We start from the raw sequence: 14,656 nt of genomic DNA on the forward strand, positions 1-14,656 counted from the left end.
AAGACATTTACAAATAACATTGATGCCTGAGATGACAACTGTCATCGTGAAGACATCATAAAATTCTAACAAGCCTCATCAGGGCATAACAAATTTAACACATCTGATATAATAATGTAATAACTTAAGATTGATATTATACACCTACACCATTCTGTTCTTCGGTATAATGTTGATAAGTGTCATCCCTTAACAACCTGTCTCGGTTATCGTTTTAAACTCCAAATCAATAGCACATTGGAAGGAGAAACTGACATAACAGTCTTCGAAGACAAACGTCAGTATCAATTAAAATAACTTGTACCCAAAAGCACATTGTCAAAATATCACAGTTCTTGGTGAGCACTCTGTCCCAGTGCATTGCCTTTTCAAAGCGCTGTCTCTCTTTGGACATAACTCCGGGACCGGCCACGTCTCCAATAATTGTGATTTGAATGTCCGCTTCAATGTTCCCGTTATGCCGACACGTGCGTTACTCGACGAATTCTGCTTCACTGTGTGGTGGCTTGGCGAAATCTCTCGGGATGAAACCGTCCTTCTGCGACACTGGAGAGTAGACCAAGATCCAGTCAAAAAAACGTTGGTTGTCCATGTCGGCGTACACGTACTGGCCCTGCGTCACGCTGATGTCGTCGGTCTGCCTTGCCTCGTAGTCGAAAAGGATCAACATCTTCTTGGGCATCGGTCGTCTGTTCATGGTGGGACGATATGGCGTCGAGGTAAGGAGAGGAGCATCCGGGGGGCAGTCATCTTCGATTAAGGCAGATTCATCAGCTGAAAAGAGATGACAAAGCGGGGATTATAAAATAACCATTTTCACCAAACGATGTCGTACAAGTTCAATAGAGCCACAGGAATAGCTTGCAATTGATATTAATCGTTGGACATTTATTAACAATGTTCCTTAATTAACCCTGATGAATGTCTCAGGCGGTAGTTGAGCGCTATTGTTCTTATGTCATTTAGATATTGTCTCAAAAGTAACGAAATCAAATAACAATTAAACTCACCATGATAGCTGTCCAAATCTTGCGGTAGGGCGGGTCCCTTGACGTCGCAGAGGTAGGCACTTGGTACGAATCCCTCGTCATCCTCACGTGTCTTCACCCAGTACCAATCAGGATCGTCTTTGTTGAGTGCGGTCACGATTTCTCCCGGACAGACGGACAGATCGTTCTCTTGGTAGGCTTCGAAACGATACATCACGATGTAGTTGCCAAGTGGTCGTTTCTCAAACGTTTCGATACTCAGGGACATCTGCGTTGTTACGTTATTCGTTCTCATCTGCTTTGGATCTTCGTTCGTCTCCTCGCATCCGGAATCTGAGTCGCTGACGGCGGGCTTGAACGTGAGTCTGCATTTCGGTGACGAGTTGGTTGGTGATGTTGGGTTGTCACTGTCCGAGGAAACACCGCTGCTGGTATTGTCATCTCGAATCTCTTCTCGTCGTTTGGCTTGGCGTCTGCTTGCGTCTCTCGGGGTGCTGGCGACGTATCCTGCAAGGCAAGCGCTATTGTCTTTGGAAGGACTGCAACGGACACATTTCATGGATTTGATGTCTGAATCGGATGAGCTCGAATCATCAGACTCGTTCAAAGAATTGATCGTCGTAGACAAACTGAGAGCTTTGGTGGGTGCGACCGTGAGGAAGGACACGTCGTTCGTCGTATCGGGAGCTGGTGACTCGACGGTAGACATCGTTCGTCTGCTACACTTGGCGGGAGAGGCGAGGTAGGACCAGGGCAAGTATCCTTCAACTCCGTCGTCTCTGATCACGTAGGCCCAGTCGAGTTCTCCGTAAAGTACAATCACTCTGTCTCCTCTCTTCGCGCTCAATTCGTCGTAGGTAGAGGGAATGAAGTCGTAGAGAACCATCATTATCATCTTTCGACCTCCGTTATTCTTTTCCATGGCGGTTCGGACGAAGATATTCATGCTTGTGCTGCCAATGATGTGACGTGGAGCGGCGGGCCTGTCTCGTGGACAGTAGCTTGCTTGAACTGGAAAGATAATAGAGACAAAACTAAGTTGCAAACAAAATATGAAAAACTATGACATCAAGACAATTTTGTGGACACAAAAACTGCAGGTATCCGAATATCAAGTTCAAAGGACAGTTATTTCAATGATAATGATCGAACAATAAGTTTAATATTAAAGACGGGAAATAAAACTGCCAATTCAAGAAATGGATGACAACGAACTCAACATACCTCGCTTCTTCCATTCCTTCTTGCATCGAGCAGGACATAGACATGCCATCTTTCCCAAAAGAGAGTTGCCAAATTCTAAAGTGGACGCACGTAATGTAGAATTCCAGAGCAGGAGAAGTAATAACTGCTTGATATGTGGACGTTGTGGAATGAGAGATTAGAATGATGGCATTGGGAAAGTCCCCAGCTTATAAATGATAAATGACAGGTTGCCACATCCGTGATACATACTCATTTTCTCGAAAAGACTACTAAATTAGTGATTACGGTTCAAGGCCGTCAGTAAGTGAGACAATAATTTAGCACATCACCATAATTGCACATCGTGCTCTGCAATTAGTTTGTTGTAAATTTCAGTCAGTAAATATGTAATTATGATTGTAATTAGTTGAATTTGATTGAAGTCTCTTCAGTTATACGAGACACAATGATTATAGTCGATTAAAATTCAACCAGAAGAATTTGATTTTATGCCAACGACAACGGGATATCTATTCATTAATTGATTGAATCTTTATAGTGATTTGTAATTCAGTTCAAATACGACCAGTTATAATAATAAATTTTTTTAATACGTTTTGGTTTTTCATATTACGGAAATTTCGTGTTTTATATCTTTTTTTTAAATTTGTGTATGTCATGTGATTTTTGCGTTATTGTTTTTGCGTCTTAATGCACTATACAATGTATAGCTTCTTTGCAGTTACATTTGAATCAGACTGTTACAGTCTAAACATGTAATTCGCCATTCACTTTTCTTAGTGATCACATGCACGTACTGTAGTTTTAGGGATCTCTTGCAAATAGTGATTGAATTTTAATCACTATGAAAAATATTTTAATAGGAAAGCATACCATATCTAATAAATCTTTATTTTTATTCATTTATTTTCCGTCGAATAGTATCTTCTCAACTCACAAATATACAGTTTGAATTTTATCATAGAACAAAACTTGCGATAAATTAACAACCTCACGACTAATTACAGTTCACTGACTAATTTAAATTTACACTAATTAAACAAATGATAAGTTTTATGCGTAAATACATCACAGCGTTGGGCAGCCTAATTACTTCTTCGACTGACGGCCAATCATGAACCGCGATCACTAATTAACATCACTTATTAACCCTGTTTGTCATAGCAAATCGAAGTCATCCCATTTTTTGGCAACCGCCATTTATAAGCTAGGGAGTTTCCAATAGCCATCATTTCAATCTTTGGTTCCATAACGTTCACATCTCAATATCTGTTCTTATCACTTCTCTTGCTCTTTTGATCATACTTCTAGTACGTCCTTTTAAGGATTAGACAAATCGCTTTGAGAACTTAATTGTGTTGTGCTTTGTTGATCCATTTTGTGGATTATCAACTTATCGTCTGCGAATCGAAGATGGCGTTTCTGTGTCCAGCTAGGATCAAGAAGGAATGGAAGAAGCGAGGTATGTTGGGTTCAATATTTCATTATTATATTAGTAATATCGACTTCCGATTTTGACTTGACCCTGTTGATACCCTGGTCAATACAAACCCGACCATCCACCCACCCCATCCAATTCAGCAAATTTAAGCCCCAGGACAGTTGCGCATGGACCCAACATAACAAAATGATCCCCAGTCTCGCCCCTCTCCATTTTGCGCAGGCATTTTACACCCTATATATCTCTTAAACTTAAACCGAAAGCCCATTCCATGGAAAATTTAACACACAGCTGACCCCTTAAGTTATCTCAAGTGTCTTGGGGGAGGGGTGACATGGGTTGAAAAGAATCAACAATCTTGTTCCTTCCCTGCCTCCCTTCAATATTTCAAATTTCTCCGCAAAGATTCCACCATGTATTGATTTTCATGTTACGATTGTGTCTTATGTTTGTCTTCTGTTTATCTTTCCAGTTCAAGCCAGCTCCCGTCCACGAGACAAGCCCGCCGCTCCAGGTCGCATCACCGGCAGCGCCAGCATGGATACCTTAGTCCGAGTCGCCTTGGAGAAGAATAACGGAGGCCGAAAGATGATCATGATGGTTCTGCACGACTTCACCCCCTGTACCGACGACGAGTTAGGCGTGAAGAGAGGAGAGCGAGTACGTGTACTTTACCGAGAACTCGAGTGGGCCTACGCTATTAGAGACGATGGAGTTGAAGGATTCCTGCCCTGGTCCTACCTCGCTTCTCCTGCCAAGCTCAGCAGGCGAACGCCGGTGCCAAGAGACGAATCAGCATTTGCCGATATGACGAACGAGATGTCTGGCCTCACGCTCGCCTCCACTAAAGCTGTCCAGTTTTCAACGGGCCACCACTCTACGAATGCCTCCAGCTTCGCCTTCTCCCAGAGTACGAGAGTCTACAACAGCACGTCCCAGTCCGACACCACAGCCAGCACTGATCACATCCGCCACAAACCCGCCGCAGACAACATTGCACGCCTTGGAGGATACGTTGCTAGCACCCCGAAACGACACGCCCACAGACGTCCAGCCAGTCCACGAGACGATGGTACCAGTAGCGGTGTTTACACTGACGACAGCGACAGCCCACGAACCCAGTCCACCTCATCTAATCGCAATCCCAGCACAAGACAAGTTCATCCGAAACGAATTACGCCTGTCACCAGCGACACTGATTCCGGATGCGAGCAGACGACGGAAGATCCAAAGCAGACGAAAACGAAAGACGCAAAGACCGCCACCAAGACATCGACACACGAAACGCAGCTGTCTACGAGTATCGAAACGTTTGAGAAACAATCACTCGGCAACTACATCGTGATGTTCCCGTTCGAAGCAAACCAAGAGAACGATCTGTCCGTCTGTCCGGGTGAATACGTGACCGCACTCAACAAAGACGATCCTGATTGGTACTGGGTGAAGACACGTGACGGTGATGAGGGATTCGTACCAAGCGCCTACCTCTGCGACGTCAAGGGACCCGCCCTACCGCAAGACTTGGACAGCTATAATGGTGAGTTGCGATTACTTACCTAGAAAATGCTTTCTTTTTCAGACAGTTATCTGCAATACTAAATTACGCATTGCTTTTATTAATCACAACCTATCTTTAAATGCATCGAGGACCGTCACAGCTTGCCTCAAAAGACACCAAACGTGGTCACGACCTCGCTGCAGAAATGTAAATCATGCATTTTTATGTCAACATTAACTTGCAACCCCCGTTTGTAAATAAACCGCTTATAATCTTTATCTTCTTTGTATCTTTACAGCTGATGAATCTGCCATGACTGAAGACTGCCTCCCTGACGCTCCGGTCTTCACCTCGACGCCGGCTCGTCCCACCATGAACAGACGACCGATGCCAAAAAAGATGTTGATCCTTTTCGACTACGAGGCCAGGCAGACCGACGACATCAGCGTGACGCAGGGCCAGTACGTTTACGCCGACATGGACAACCAGCGTTTCTTGGACTGGATCTGGGTCTACTCGCCAGTGTCACAGAAGGAAGGTTTCATCCCGAGAGATTTCGCCAAGCCACCGCAGTGAACCGATTCGTAAGCAGACTCTCGTATCGCTGCAGATGCGAGGTTTGACGTTTTAAAGTGCAATACGATGGTACAACACGAACATTCGCCGTCGATGTGATGTCTTGACGTTATGTGCTATATGATTGTGCTAACCCGGCACTGGTGCTTTGATCGAACAATCTGAAATGCCAAAAGACTTGGAATGAAGTGTTGTTGTTAAATAACATTATTTATGCATTGTACCTGCAATAATGATTAATAAAAAAGATACAATTGAAATATTCGTTCCATTTCCTTTCATTCTTAAATTGGAAACGTGTGTCTCACAGAGGCGCGAAAAACCAAATCTACATGTAGTCCCCGATCAAATCATTAAGTTTCTCTGACTGTCTTCAGTCGGCCACTGACAGACGACAACTTGGTCTGCTTGGAGAGTGAGTTGTGCGAAAAACTTTGTCAACTCTGTCAAAGACATTCAGGTAACAGGTAATCAGATGATTAGATTGACGGATAGTTGGGTGATTGAACACCCTGAAATCTCTCTGTAGGAGACAGTGAGAGGGATGGGAAGTTGGCTGATTAGACAGCTAGCAACGCATCTTTCAGAGACAGTGAGAATTGACGAGTGGTTGGGTGGTTGGCAAGCATGAAATGTGTCTGTCGGGAACAGTGAGAGAGACGGGTAGTTGGGTGGTTGGACAGTCTGAAATGTGTCTGTAGGAGACAGTCCAAATAACGGGTAGGCATATGCAGTTAGACTGCCTGAAATGTGTCTATCGGAGACGGTGAGAGAGGCGGGAAGTCGGATGGTTGGACAACTTGTAGCGTGTCTGTCGGAGACATTGAGAGAGACGGGTGGGTGGTATTATAGCCTGGAATGTGTCTGTGGGAGACAGTGAGAGAGACGGGTAGTTGGGTGGTTGAACAGCCTAGAGTGTCTGTCGGAGACAGTAAGAGAGACAGCCGGAGACAGTGGGAGAGAGGTGCCGTAGTTGAGTGGTTGGACAACCTGAAATGTGCCAGTCGGAGACATTGAGAAAGACGGATAGTTGGGTCCATGAATAAGTGTCTGTCGGAGACAGGGAGAGAGGCGAGCAGGAGACATTCAGATAGGCGATTAGTTAAGTTCTTGTACTGGTCGAAGACATTGTGAGACGGAGTTATCAGAGTTTGGTCCTGGTGTTCTCACATACACCTGCTGTGATGATCAAATCCGCTGTCTTTAGGACACTTTCTCACAGTGTATCATGCAGTCAAATATTCACCTCTGGGATGAGACGTTGCAGGAATTAAAAAAACCCTGAATCTCAGGATGGGAGAGAGCTTCCATAGTGTTTGATAACTTTCCATTCAAATTTGTCTTTAGGCCGAAGTCACAAACCTGTCCTTTTAGGACAGAGTCGCAGATAAAATGCATGGATAATTTCAACTAGATGAACTTCATACTTACAGTTAACTCATCAATTTCAGTTGAACTGAAAATGGTTAAGAGTGATGGGGAACATTAAGAATAAACTAGTACTTCTATGTTCTGAAAAGCAATTTATTCAGGTGATAACCATAATTGGCGTAATAACAAGATATTTACAAATAACATTGATGCCTGAGATGACAACTGTCATCGTGAAGACATCATAAAATTCTAACAAGCCTCATCGGGGCATAACAAATTTAACACATCTGATATAATAATGTAATAACTTAAGACTGATATTATACACCTACACCATTCTGTTTTTCGGTATAATGTTGATAAGTGTCATCCCTTAACAACCTGTCTCGGTTATCGTTTTAAACTCCAAATCAATAGCACATTGGAAGGAGAAACTGACATAACAGTCTTCGAAGACAAACGTCAGTATCAATCAAAATAACTTGTACCCAAAAGCACATTGTCAAAATATCACAGTTCTTGGTGAGCACTCTGTCCCAGTGCATTGCCCTTTCAAAGCACTGTCTCTCTTTGGACATAACTCAGGGACCGGCCACGTCTCCAATGATTTTGATTTTAATGTCCGCTTCAATGTTCCCGTTATGCCGACACGTGCGTTACTCGACGAATTCTGCTTCACTGTGTGGTGGCTTGGCGAAATCTCTCGGGATGAAACCGTCCTTCTGCGACACTGGAGAGTAGACCAAGATCCAGTCAAAAAAACGTTGGTTGTCCATGTCGGCGTACACGTACTGGCCCTGCGTCACGCTGATGTCGTCGGTCTGCCTTGCCTCGTAGTCGAAAAGGATCAACATCTTCTTGGGCATCGGTCGTCTGTTCATGGTGGGACGAGACGGCGTCGAGGTAAGGAGAGGAGCATGCGGGGGGCAGTCATCTTCGATTAAGGCAGATTCATCAGCTGAAAAGAGATGACAAAGCGGGGATTATAAAATAACCATTTTCACCAAAACGATGTCGTACAAGTTCAATAGAGCCACAGGAATAGCTTGCAATTGATATTAATCGTTGGACATTTATTCACATGTTCCTTAATTAACCCTGATGAATGTCTCAGGCGGTAGTTGAGCGCTATTTTTCTTATGTCAGTTAGATATTGTCTCAAAAGTAACGAAATCAAATAATAATTAAACTCACCATGATAGCTGTCCAAATCTTGCGGTAGGGCGGGTCCCTTGACGTCGCAGAGGTAGGCACTTGGTACGAATCCCTCGTCATCCTCACGTGTCTTCACCCAGTACCAATCAGGATCGTCTTTGTTGAGTGCGGTCACGATTTCTCCCGGACAGACGGACAGATCGTTCTCTTGGTAGGCTTCGAAACGATACATCACGATGTAGTTGCCAAGTGGTTGTTTCTCAAACGTTTCGATACTCGGGGACATCTGCGTTGTTACGTTATTCGTTCTCGTCTGCTTTGGATCTTCGTTCGTCTCCTCGCATCCGGAATCTGAGTCGCTGACGGCGGGCTTGAACGTGAGTCTGTATTTCGGTGACGAGTTGGTTGGTGATGTTGGGTTGTCACTGTCCGAGGAAACACCGCTGCTGGTATTGTCATCTCGAATCTCTTCTCGTCGTTTGGCTTGGCGTCTGCTTGCGTCTCTCGGGGTGCTGGCGACGTATCCTGCAAGGCAAGTGCTATTGTCTTTGGAAGGACTGCAACGGACACATTTCATGGGGGTGATGTCTGAATCGGATGAGCTCGAATCATCAGACTCGTTCAAAGAATTGATCGTCGTAGACAAACTGAGAGCTTTGGTGGGTGCGACCGTGAGGAAGGACACGTCGTTCGTCGTATCGGGAGCTGGTGACTCGACGGTAGACATCGTTCGTCTGCTACACTTGGCGGGAGAGGCGAGGTAGGACCAGGGCAAGTATCCTTCAACTCCGTCGTCTCTGATTACGTAGGCCCAGTCGAGTTCTCCGTAAAGTACAATCACTCTGTCTCCTCTCTTCGCGCTCAATTCGTCGTAGGTAGAGGGAATGAAGTCGTAGAGAACCATCATTATCATCTTTCGACCTCCGTTATTCTTTTCCATGGCGGTTCGGACGAAAATATTCATGCCAGTGCTGCCAGTGATGTGACGTGGAGCGGCGGGCCTGTCTCGTGGACAGTAGCTTGCTTGAACTGGAAAGATAATAGAGACAAAACTAAGTTGCAAACAAAACATGAAAAACTATTACATCAAGACAATTTTGTGGACACAAAAACTGCAGGTATCCGAATATCAAGTTCAAAGAACAGTTATTTCAATGATAATGATCGAACAATAAGTTTAATATTGAACGGGAAAATAAAACTGCCAATTCAAGAAATGGATGACAACGAACTCAACATACCTCGCTTCTTCCATTCCTTCTTGCATCGAGCAGGACATAGACATGCCATCTTTCCCAAAAGAGAGTTGCCAAATTCTAAAGTGGACGCACGAAAAGTAATAACTGTTTGATATGTGGACGTTGTGGAATGAGAGATTCGAATGATGGCATTGGGAAAGTCCCCAGCTTATAAATGATAAATGACAGGTTGCCACATCCGTGATACATACTCATTTTCTCGAAAAGACTACTAAATTAGTGATTACGGTTCAAGGCCGTCAGTAAGTGAGACAATAATTTAGCACATCACCATAATTGCACATCGTGCTCTGCAATTAGTTTGTTGTAAATTTCAGTCAGTAAATATGTAATTATGATTGTAATTAGTTGAATTTGATTGCTGAAGTCTGTTCAGTTATACGAGACACAACGATTATAGTCGATTAAAATTCAACCAGAAGGATTTGATTTTATGCCAACGACAACGGGATATCTATTCATTAATTGATTGAATCTTTATAGTGATTTGTAATTCAGTTCAAATACGAACAGTTATAATAATTTTTTTTTTTAATACGTTTTGGTTTTTCATATTACGGAAATTTCGTGTTTTATATCTTTTTTTAAATTTGTGTATGTCATGAGATTTTTGCGTTATTGTTTTTGCGTCTTAATGCACAATACAATGTATAGCTTCTTTGCAGTTACATTTGAATCAGACTGTTACAGTCTAAACATGTAATTCGCCATTCACTTTTCTTAGTGATCACATGCACGTACTGTAGTTTTACGGATCTCTTGTAAATAGTGATTGAATTTTAATCACTATGAACAATATTTTAATAGGAAAGCATACCATATCTAATAAATCTTTATTTTTATTCATTTATTTTCCGTCGAATAGTATCTTCTCAACTCACAAATACACAGTTTGAATTTTATCATAGAACAAAACTTGCGATAAATTAACATCCTCACGGCTAATTACAGTTCACTGACTAATTTAAATTTACACTAATTAAACAAATGATAAGTTTTATGTGTAAATACATCACAGCGTTGGGCAGCCTAATTATTTCTTCGACTGACGGCCAATCATGAACCGCGATCACTAATTAACATCACTTATTAACCCTGTTTGTCATAGCAAATCGAAGTCATCCCATTTTTTGGCAACCGCCATTTATAAGCTGGGGAGTTTCGAAGGGTCACCATTCCAATCTGTGGTTCCATAACGTTCACATCTCAATATCTGTTCTTATCACTTCTCTTGCTCTTTTGATCATACTTTTAGTACGTCCTTTTAAGGATTTGACAAATCGCTTTGAGAACTTACTTGTGTTGTGCTTTGTTGATTCATTTTGTGGATTATCAACTTATCGTCTGCGAATCGAAGATGGCGTTTCTGTGTCCAGCTAGGATCAAGAAGGAATGGAAGAAGCGAGGTATGTTGGGTTCAATATTTCATTATTATATTTGCAATATCGACTTCCGATTTTGACTTGACCCTATTGATACCCTGGTCAATACAAACCCAACCACCCACCCACCCCATCCAATTCAGCATATTTAAGCCCCAGGACAGTTGTGCATGGACCCAATATTACAAAAAGATCATTCCATGGAAAATTTAACACACAGCTGACCCCTTAAGTTATCTCAAGTGTCTTGGGGGAGGGGTGACATGGGTTGTGAAGAATCAGCAATCTTGTTCATTCCCTGCCTCCCATCAATGTTTCGAATTTCTCCGCAAAGATTCCACCATGTGTTGATTTTCATGTTACGATTGTGTCTTATGTTTGTCTTCTGTTTATCTTTCCAGTTCAAGCCAGCTCCCGTCCACGAGACAAGCCCGCCGCTCCAGGTCGCATCACCGGCAGCGCCAGCATGGATACCTTAGTCCGAGTCGCCTTGGAGAAGAATAACGGAGGCCGAAAGATGATCATGATGGTTCTGCACGACTTCACCCCCTGTACCGACGACGAGTTAGGCGTGAAGAGAGGAGAGCGAGTACGTGTACTTTACCGAGAACTCGAGTGGGCCTACGCTATCAGAGACGATGGAGTTGAAGGATTCCTGCCCTGGTCCTACCTTGCTTCTCCTGCCAAGCTTAGCAGGCGAACGCCGATGCCAAGAGACGAATCAGCATTTGCCGATATGACGAACGAGATGTCTGGCCTCACGCTCGCCTCCACTAAAGCTGTCCAGTTTTCAACGGGCCACCACTCTACGAATGCCTCCAGCTTCGCCTTCTCCCAGAGTACGAGAGTCTACAACAGTACGTCCCAGTCCGACACCACAGCCAGCACTGATCACATCCGCCACAAACCCGCCGCAGACAACATTGCACGCCTTGGAGGATACGTTGCTAGCACCCCGAAACGACACGCCCACATACGTCCAGCCAGTCCACGAGACGATGGTACCAGTAGCGGTGTTTACACTGACGACAGCGACAGCCCACGAACCCAGTCCACCTCATCTAATCGCAATCCCAGTACAAGACAAGTTCATCCGAAACGAATTACGCCTGTCACCATGGCCAGCGACACTGATTCCGGATGCGAGCAGACGACGGAAGATCCAAAGCAGACGAAAACGAAAGACGCAAAGACCGCCACCAAGACACCGTCACACGAAACGCAGCTGTCTACGAGTATCGAAACGTTTGAGAAACAACCACTCGGCAACTACATCGTGATGTTCCCGTTCGAAGCAAACCAAGAGAACGATCTGTCCGTCTGTCCGGGTGAATACTTGACCGCACTCAACAAAGACGATCCTGATTGGTACTGGGTGAAGACACGTGACGGTGATGAGGGATTCGTACCAAGCGCCTACCTCTGCGACGTCAAGGGACCCGCCCTACCGCAAGACTTGGACAGCTATAATGGTGAGTTGCGATTACTTATCTAGAAAATGCTTTCTTTTTCAGACAGTTATCTGCAATACTAAATTACGCATTGCTTTTATTAGTCACAACCTATCTTTATATGCATCGAGGACCGTCACAGCTTGTCTCAAAAGACACCAAACGTGGTCACGACCTCTCTGCAGAAATGTAAATCATGCATTGTTATGTCAACATTAACTTGCAACACCCGTTTGTAAAAAAACGCTTATAATCCTTATCTTCTTTGTATCTTTACAGCTGATGAATCTGCCATGACTGAAGACTGCCTCCCTGACGCTCCGGTCTTCACCTCGACGCCGGCTCGTCCCACCATGAACAGACGACCGATGCCGAAGAAGATGTTGATCCTTTTCGACTACGAGGCCAGGCAGACCGACGACATCAGCGTGACGCAGGGCCAGTACGTTTACGCCGACATGGACAACCAACGTTTCTTGGACTGGATCTGGGTCTACTCTCCAGTGTCACAGAAGGAAGGTTTCATCCCGAGAGATTTCGCCAAGCCACCGCAGTGAACCGATTCGTAAGCAGACTCTCGTATCGCTGCAGATGCGAGGTTTGACGTTTTAAAGTGCAATACGATGGTACAACACGAACATTCGCCGTCAATGTGATGTCTTGACGTTATGTGCTATATGATTGTGCTAACCCGGCACTGGTGCTTTGATCGAACAATCTGAAATGCCAAAAGACTTGGAATAAAGTGTTGTTGTTAAAAAAACATTATTTATGCATTGTAACTGCAATAATGGTTAATAAAAAAGATACAATTGAAATATTCGTTCCATTTCCTTTCATTCGTAAATTGGAAACTTGTGTCTCACAGACACCCGAAAAACCCAATCTACATGTAGTCCCCGATCAAATCGGTAAGTTTCTCTCACTGTCTTCAGTCGGCCACAATTTGGTCTGCTTGGAGAGTGTGAGTTGTGCGAAAAACTTTGAACGTCTCTGTCAAAGACATTCAGAGGGACAGGTAATCAGGTGATAAGATAGACGGATAGGTGGGTGATTGAACACCCTGAAATCTGTCTGTCGGAGACAGTGAGAGGGATGGGTAGTGGGATGATTAGGCAGCTAGCAACGCATCTTTCAGAGACAGTGAGAATTGACGAGTGGTTGGGTGGTTGGCAAGCATGAAATGTGTCTTTCGGGAACAGTGAGAGAGACGGGTAGGTGGGTGGTTGGACAGTCTGAAATGTGTCTGTAGGAGACAGTCCAAATAACGGGTAGGCACATGCAGTTAGACTGCCTGAAATGTGTCTATCGGAGACGGTGAGAGAGGCGGGAAGTCGGATGGTTGGACAACTTGTAGCGTGTCTGTCGGAGACATTGAGAGAGACGGGTGGGTGGTATTATAGCCTGGAATGTGTCTGTGGGAGACAGTGAGAGAGACGGGTAGTTGGGTGGTTGAACAGCCGAGAGTGTCTGTCGGAGACAGTAAGGGAGACAGCCGGAGACAGTGGGAGAGAGGTGCCGTAGTTGAGTGGTTGGACAACCTGAAATGTGCCAGTCGGAGACAATGAGAAAGACGGATAGTTGGGTCCATGAAAAAGTGTCTGTCGGAGACAGTGAGAGAGGTGAGCAGGAGACATTGAGAGAGGCGACTGGTTAAGTTGTTGTACTGGTAGAAGACAGTGTGAGACGGAGAGTCAGATGGTTTGACAACTTGTAACGTGTCTGTAAGAGATTCTCTTTAGAATATTGTAATGGAAATCATTTGGTCTCTAGCGGGACAGGTTCTCCAGGGGTTTAGGGAGGGACGTTTTACTTTCAGAGAGGTACACCGAAGACTTGGCTGTAGTGATGGGGCCTAGAAGACCATGTCATCTTGGTGATCCGTCCTTACATGTGCATTGATAAAATACAATACATGTACATGCATAAAGGTACTATAATAACTAAAGCGTATCATTCCGTTTCAATTTTATCAACTCTAATTTATTTATCAGAGGTACTATAATCATTATGTTGCAGATATATAAATGATATTTACAAAACACGGTGTTTCTGCACCACAGTGTCAAGACAAATGTACGCCACAAATTTGCATCTCATTCTTCTGTATTTTGCTCATGAAATAACTAGTGTCCAGTTATCATAACATGTATTTTGAAGTCCAAATCATCATTCATAGCACCATATAATCTCAGTTTATAACAACTGAGAGGACATCAACATTGTCCTTGAACAGTTTATACACATCTCGTTGTCCGTTTTGTCTCTCATTGTTACAATTTTTCACTTTATCACAATCTGCTATTGCACATTACAGTCCAAAGT

The 14,656-nt window shown here is 44.0% G+C and overlaps 3 protein-coding genes across 3 annotated transcripts; 2 read left to right on the forward strand and 1 right to left on the reverse strand.

Moving 5' to 3' along the window:
- Positions 1 to 472: 472 nt before the first annotated feature.
- Positions 473 to 2,262, reverse strand: LOC135487722 (SH3 domain-containing protein Dlish-like). Its single transcript, XM_064771788.1, has 3 exons — positions 2,214 to 2,262; positions 1,011 to 2,000; positions 473 to 774 (listed from the first exon to the last, which is right to left on the reverse strand). The coding sequence occupies exons 1-3, from the start codon at positions 2,260 to 2,262 to the stop codon at positions 473 to 475; spliced, it is 1,341 nt and encodes a 446-aa protein (XP_064627858.1).
- A 1,346-nt stretch (positions 2,263 to 3,608) lies between these two features.
- On the forward strand, positions 3,609 to 5,710 carry LOC135487726 (SH3 domain-containing protein Dlish-like). The gene is made up of 3 exons (XM_064771793.1): positions 3,609 to 3,657; positions 4,109 to 5,173; positions 5,433 to 5,710. Exons 1-3 carry the CDS (start codon positions 3,609 to 3,611, stop codon positions 5,708 to 5,710), a joined length of 1,392 nt encoding a protein of 463 aa, XP_064627863.1.
- Positions 5,711 to 10,855: 5,145 nt separating this feature from the next.
- Positions 10,856 to 12,888, forward strand: LOC135487727 (SH3 domain-containing protein Dlish-like). The gene is made up of 3 exons (XM_064771794.1): positions 10,856 to 10,904; positions 11,282 to 12,352; positions 12,611 to 12,888. Exons 1-3 carry the CDS (start codon positions 10,856 to 10,858, stop codon positions 12,886 to 12,888), a joined length of 1,398 nt encoding a protein of 465 aa, XP_064627864.1.
- Positions 12,889 to 14,656: the final 1,768 nt, after the last annotated feature.

The sequence above is a fragment of the Lineus longissimus genome, chromosome 5, assembly GCF_910592395.1.
Source record: "Lineus longissimus chromosome 5, tnLinLong1.2, whole genome shotgun sequence".
NCBI lineage: Eukaryota > Metazoa > Nemertea > Pilidiophora > Heteronemertea > Lineidae > Lineus > Lineus longissimus.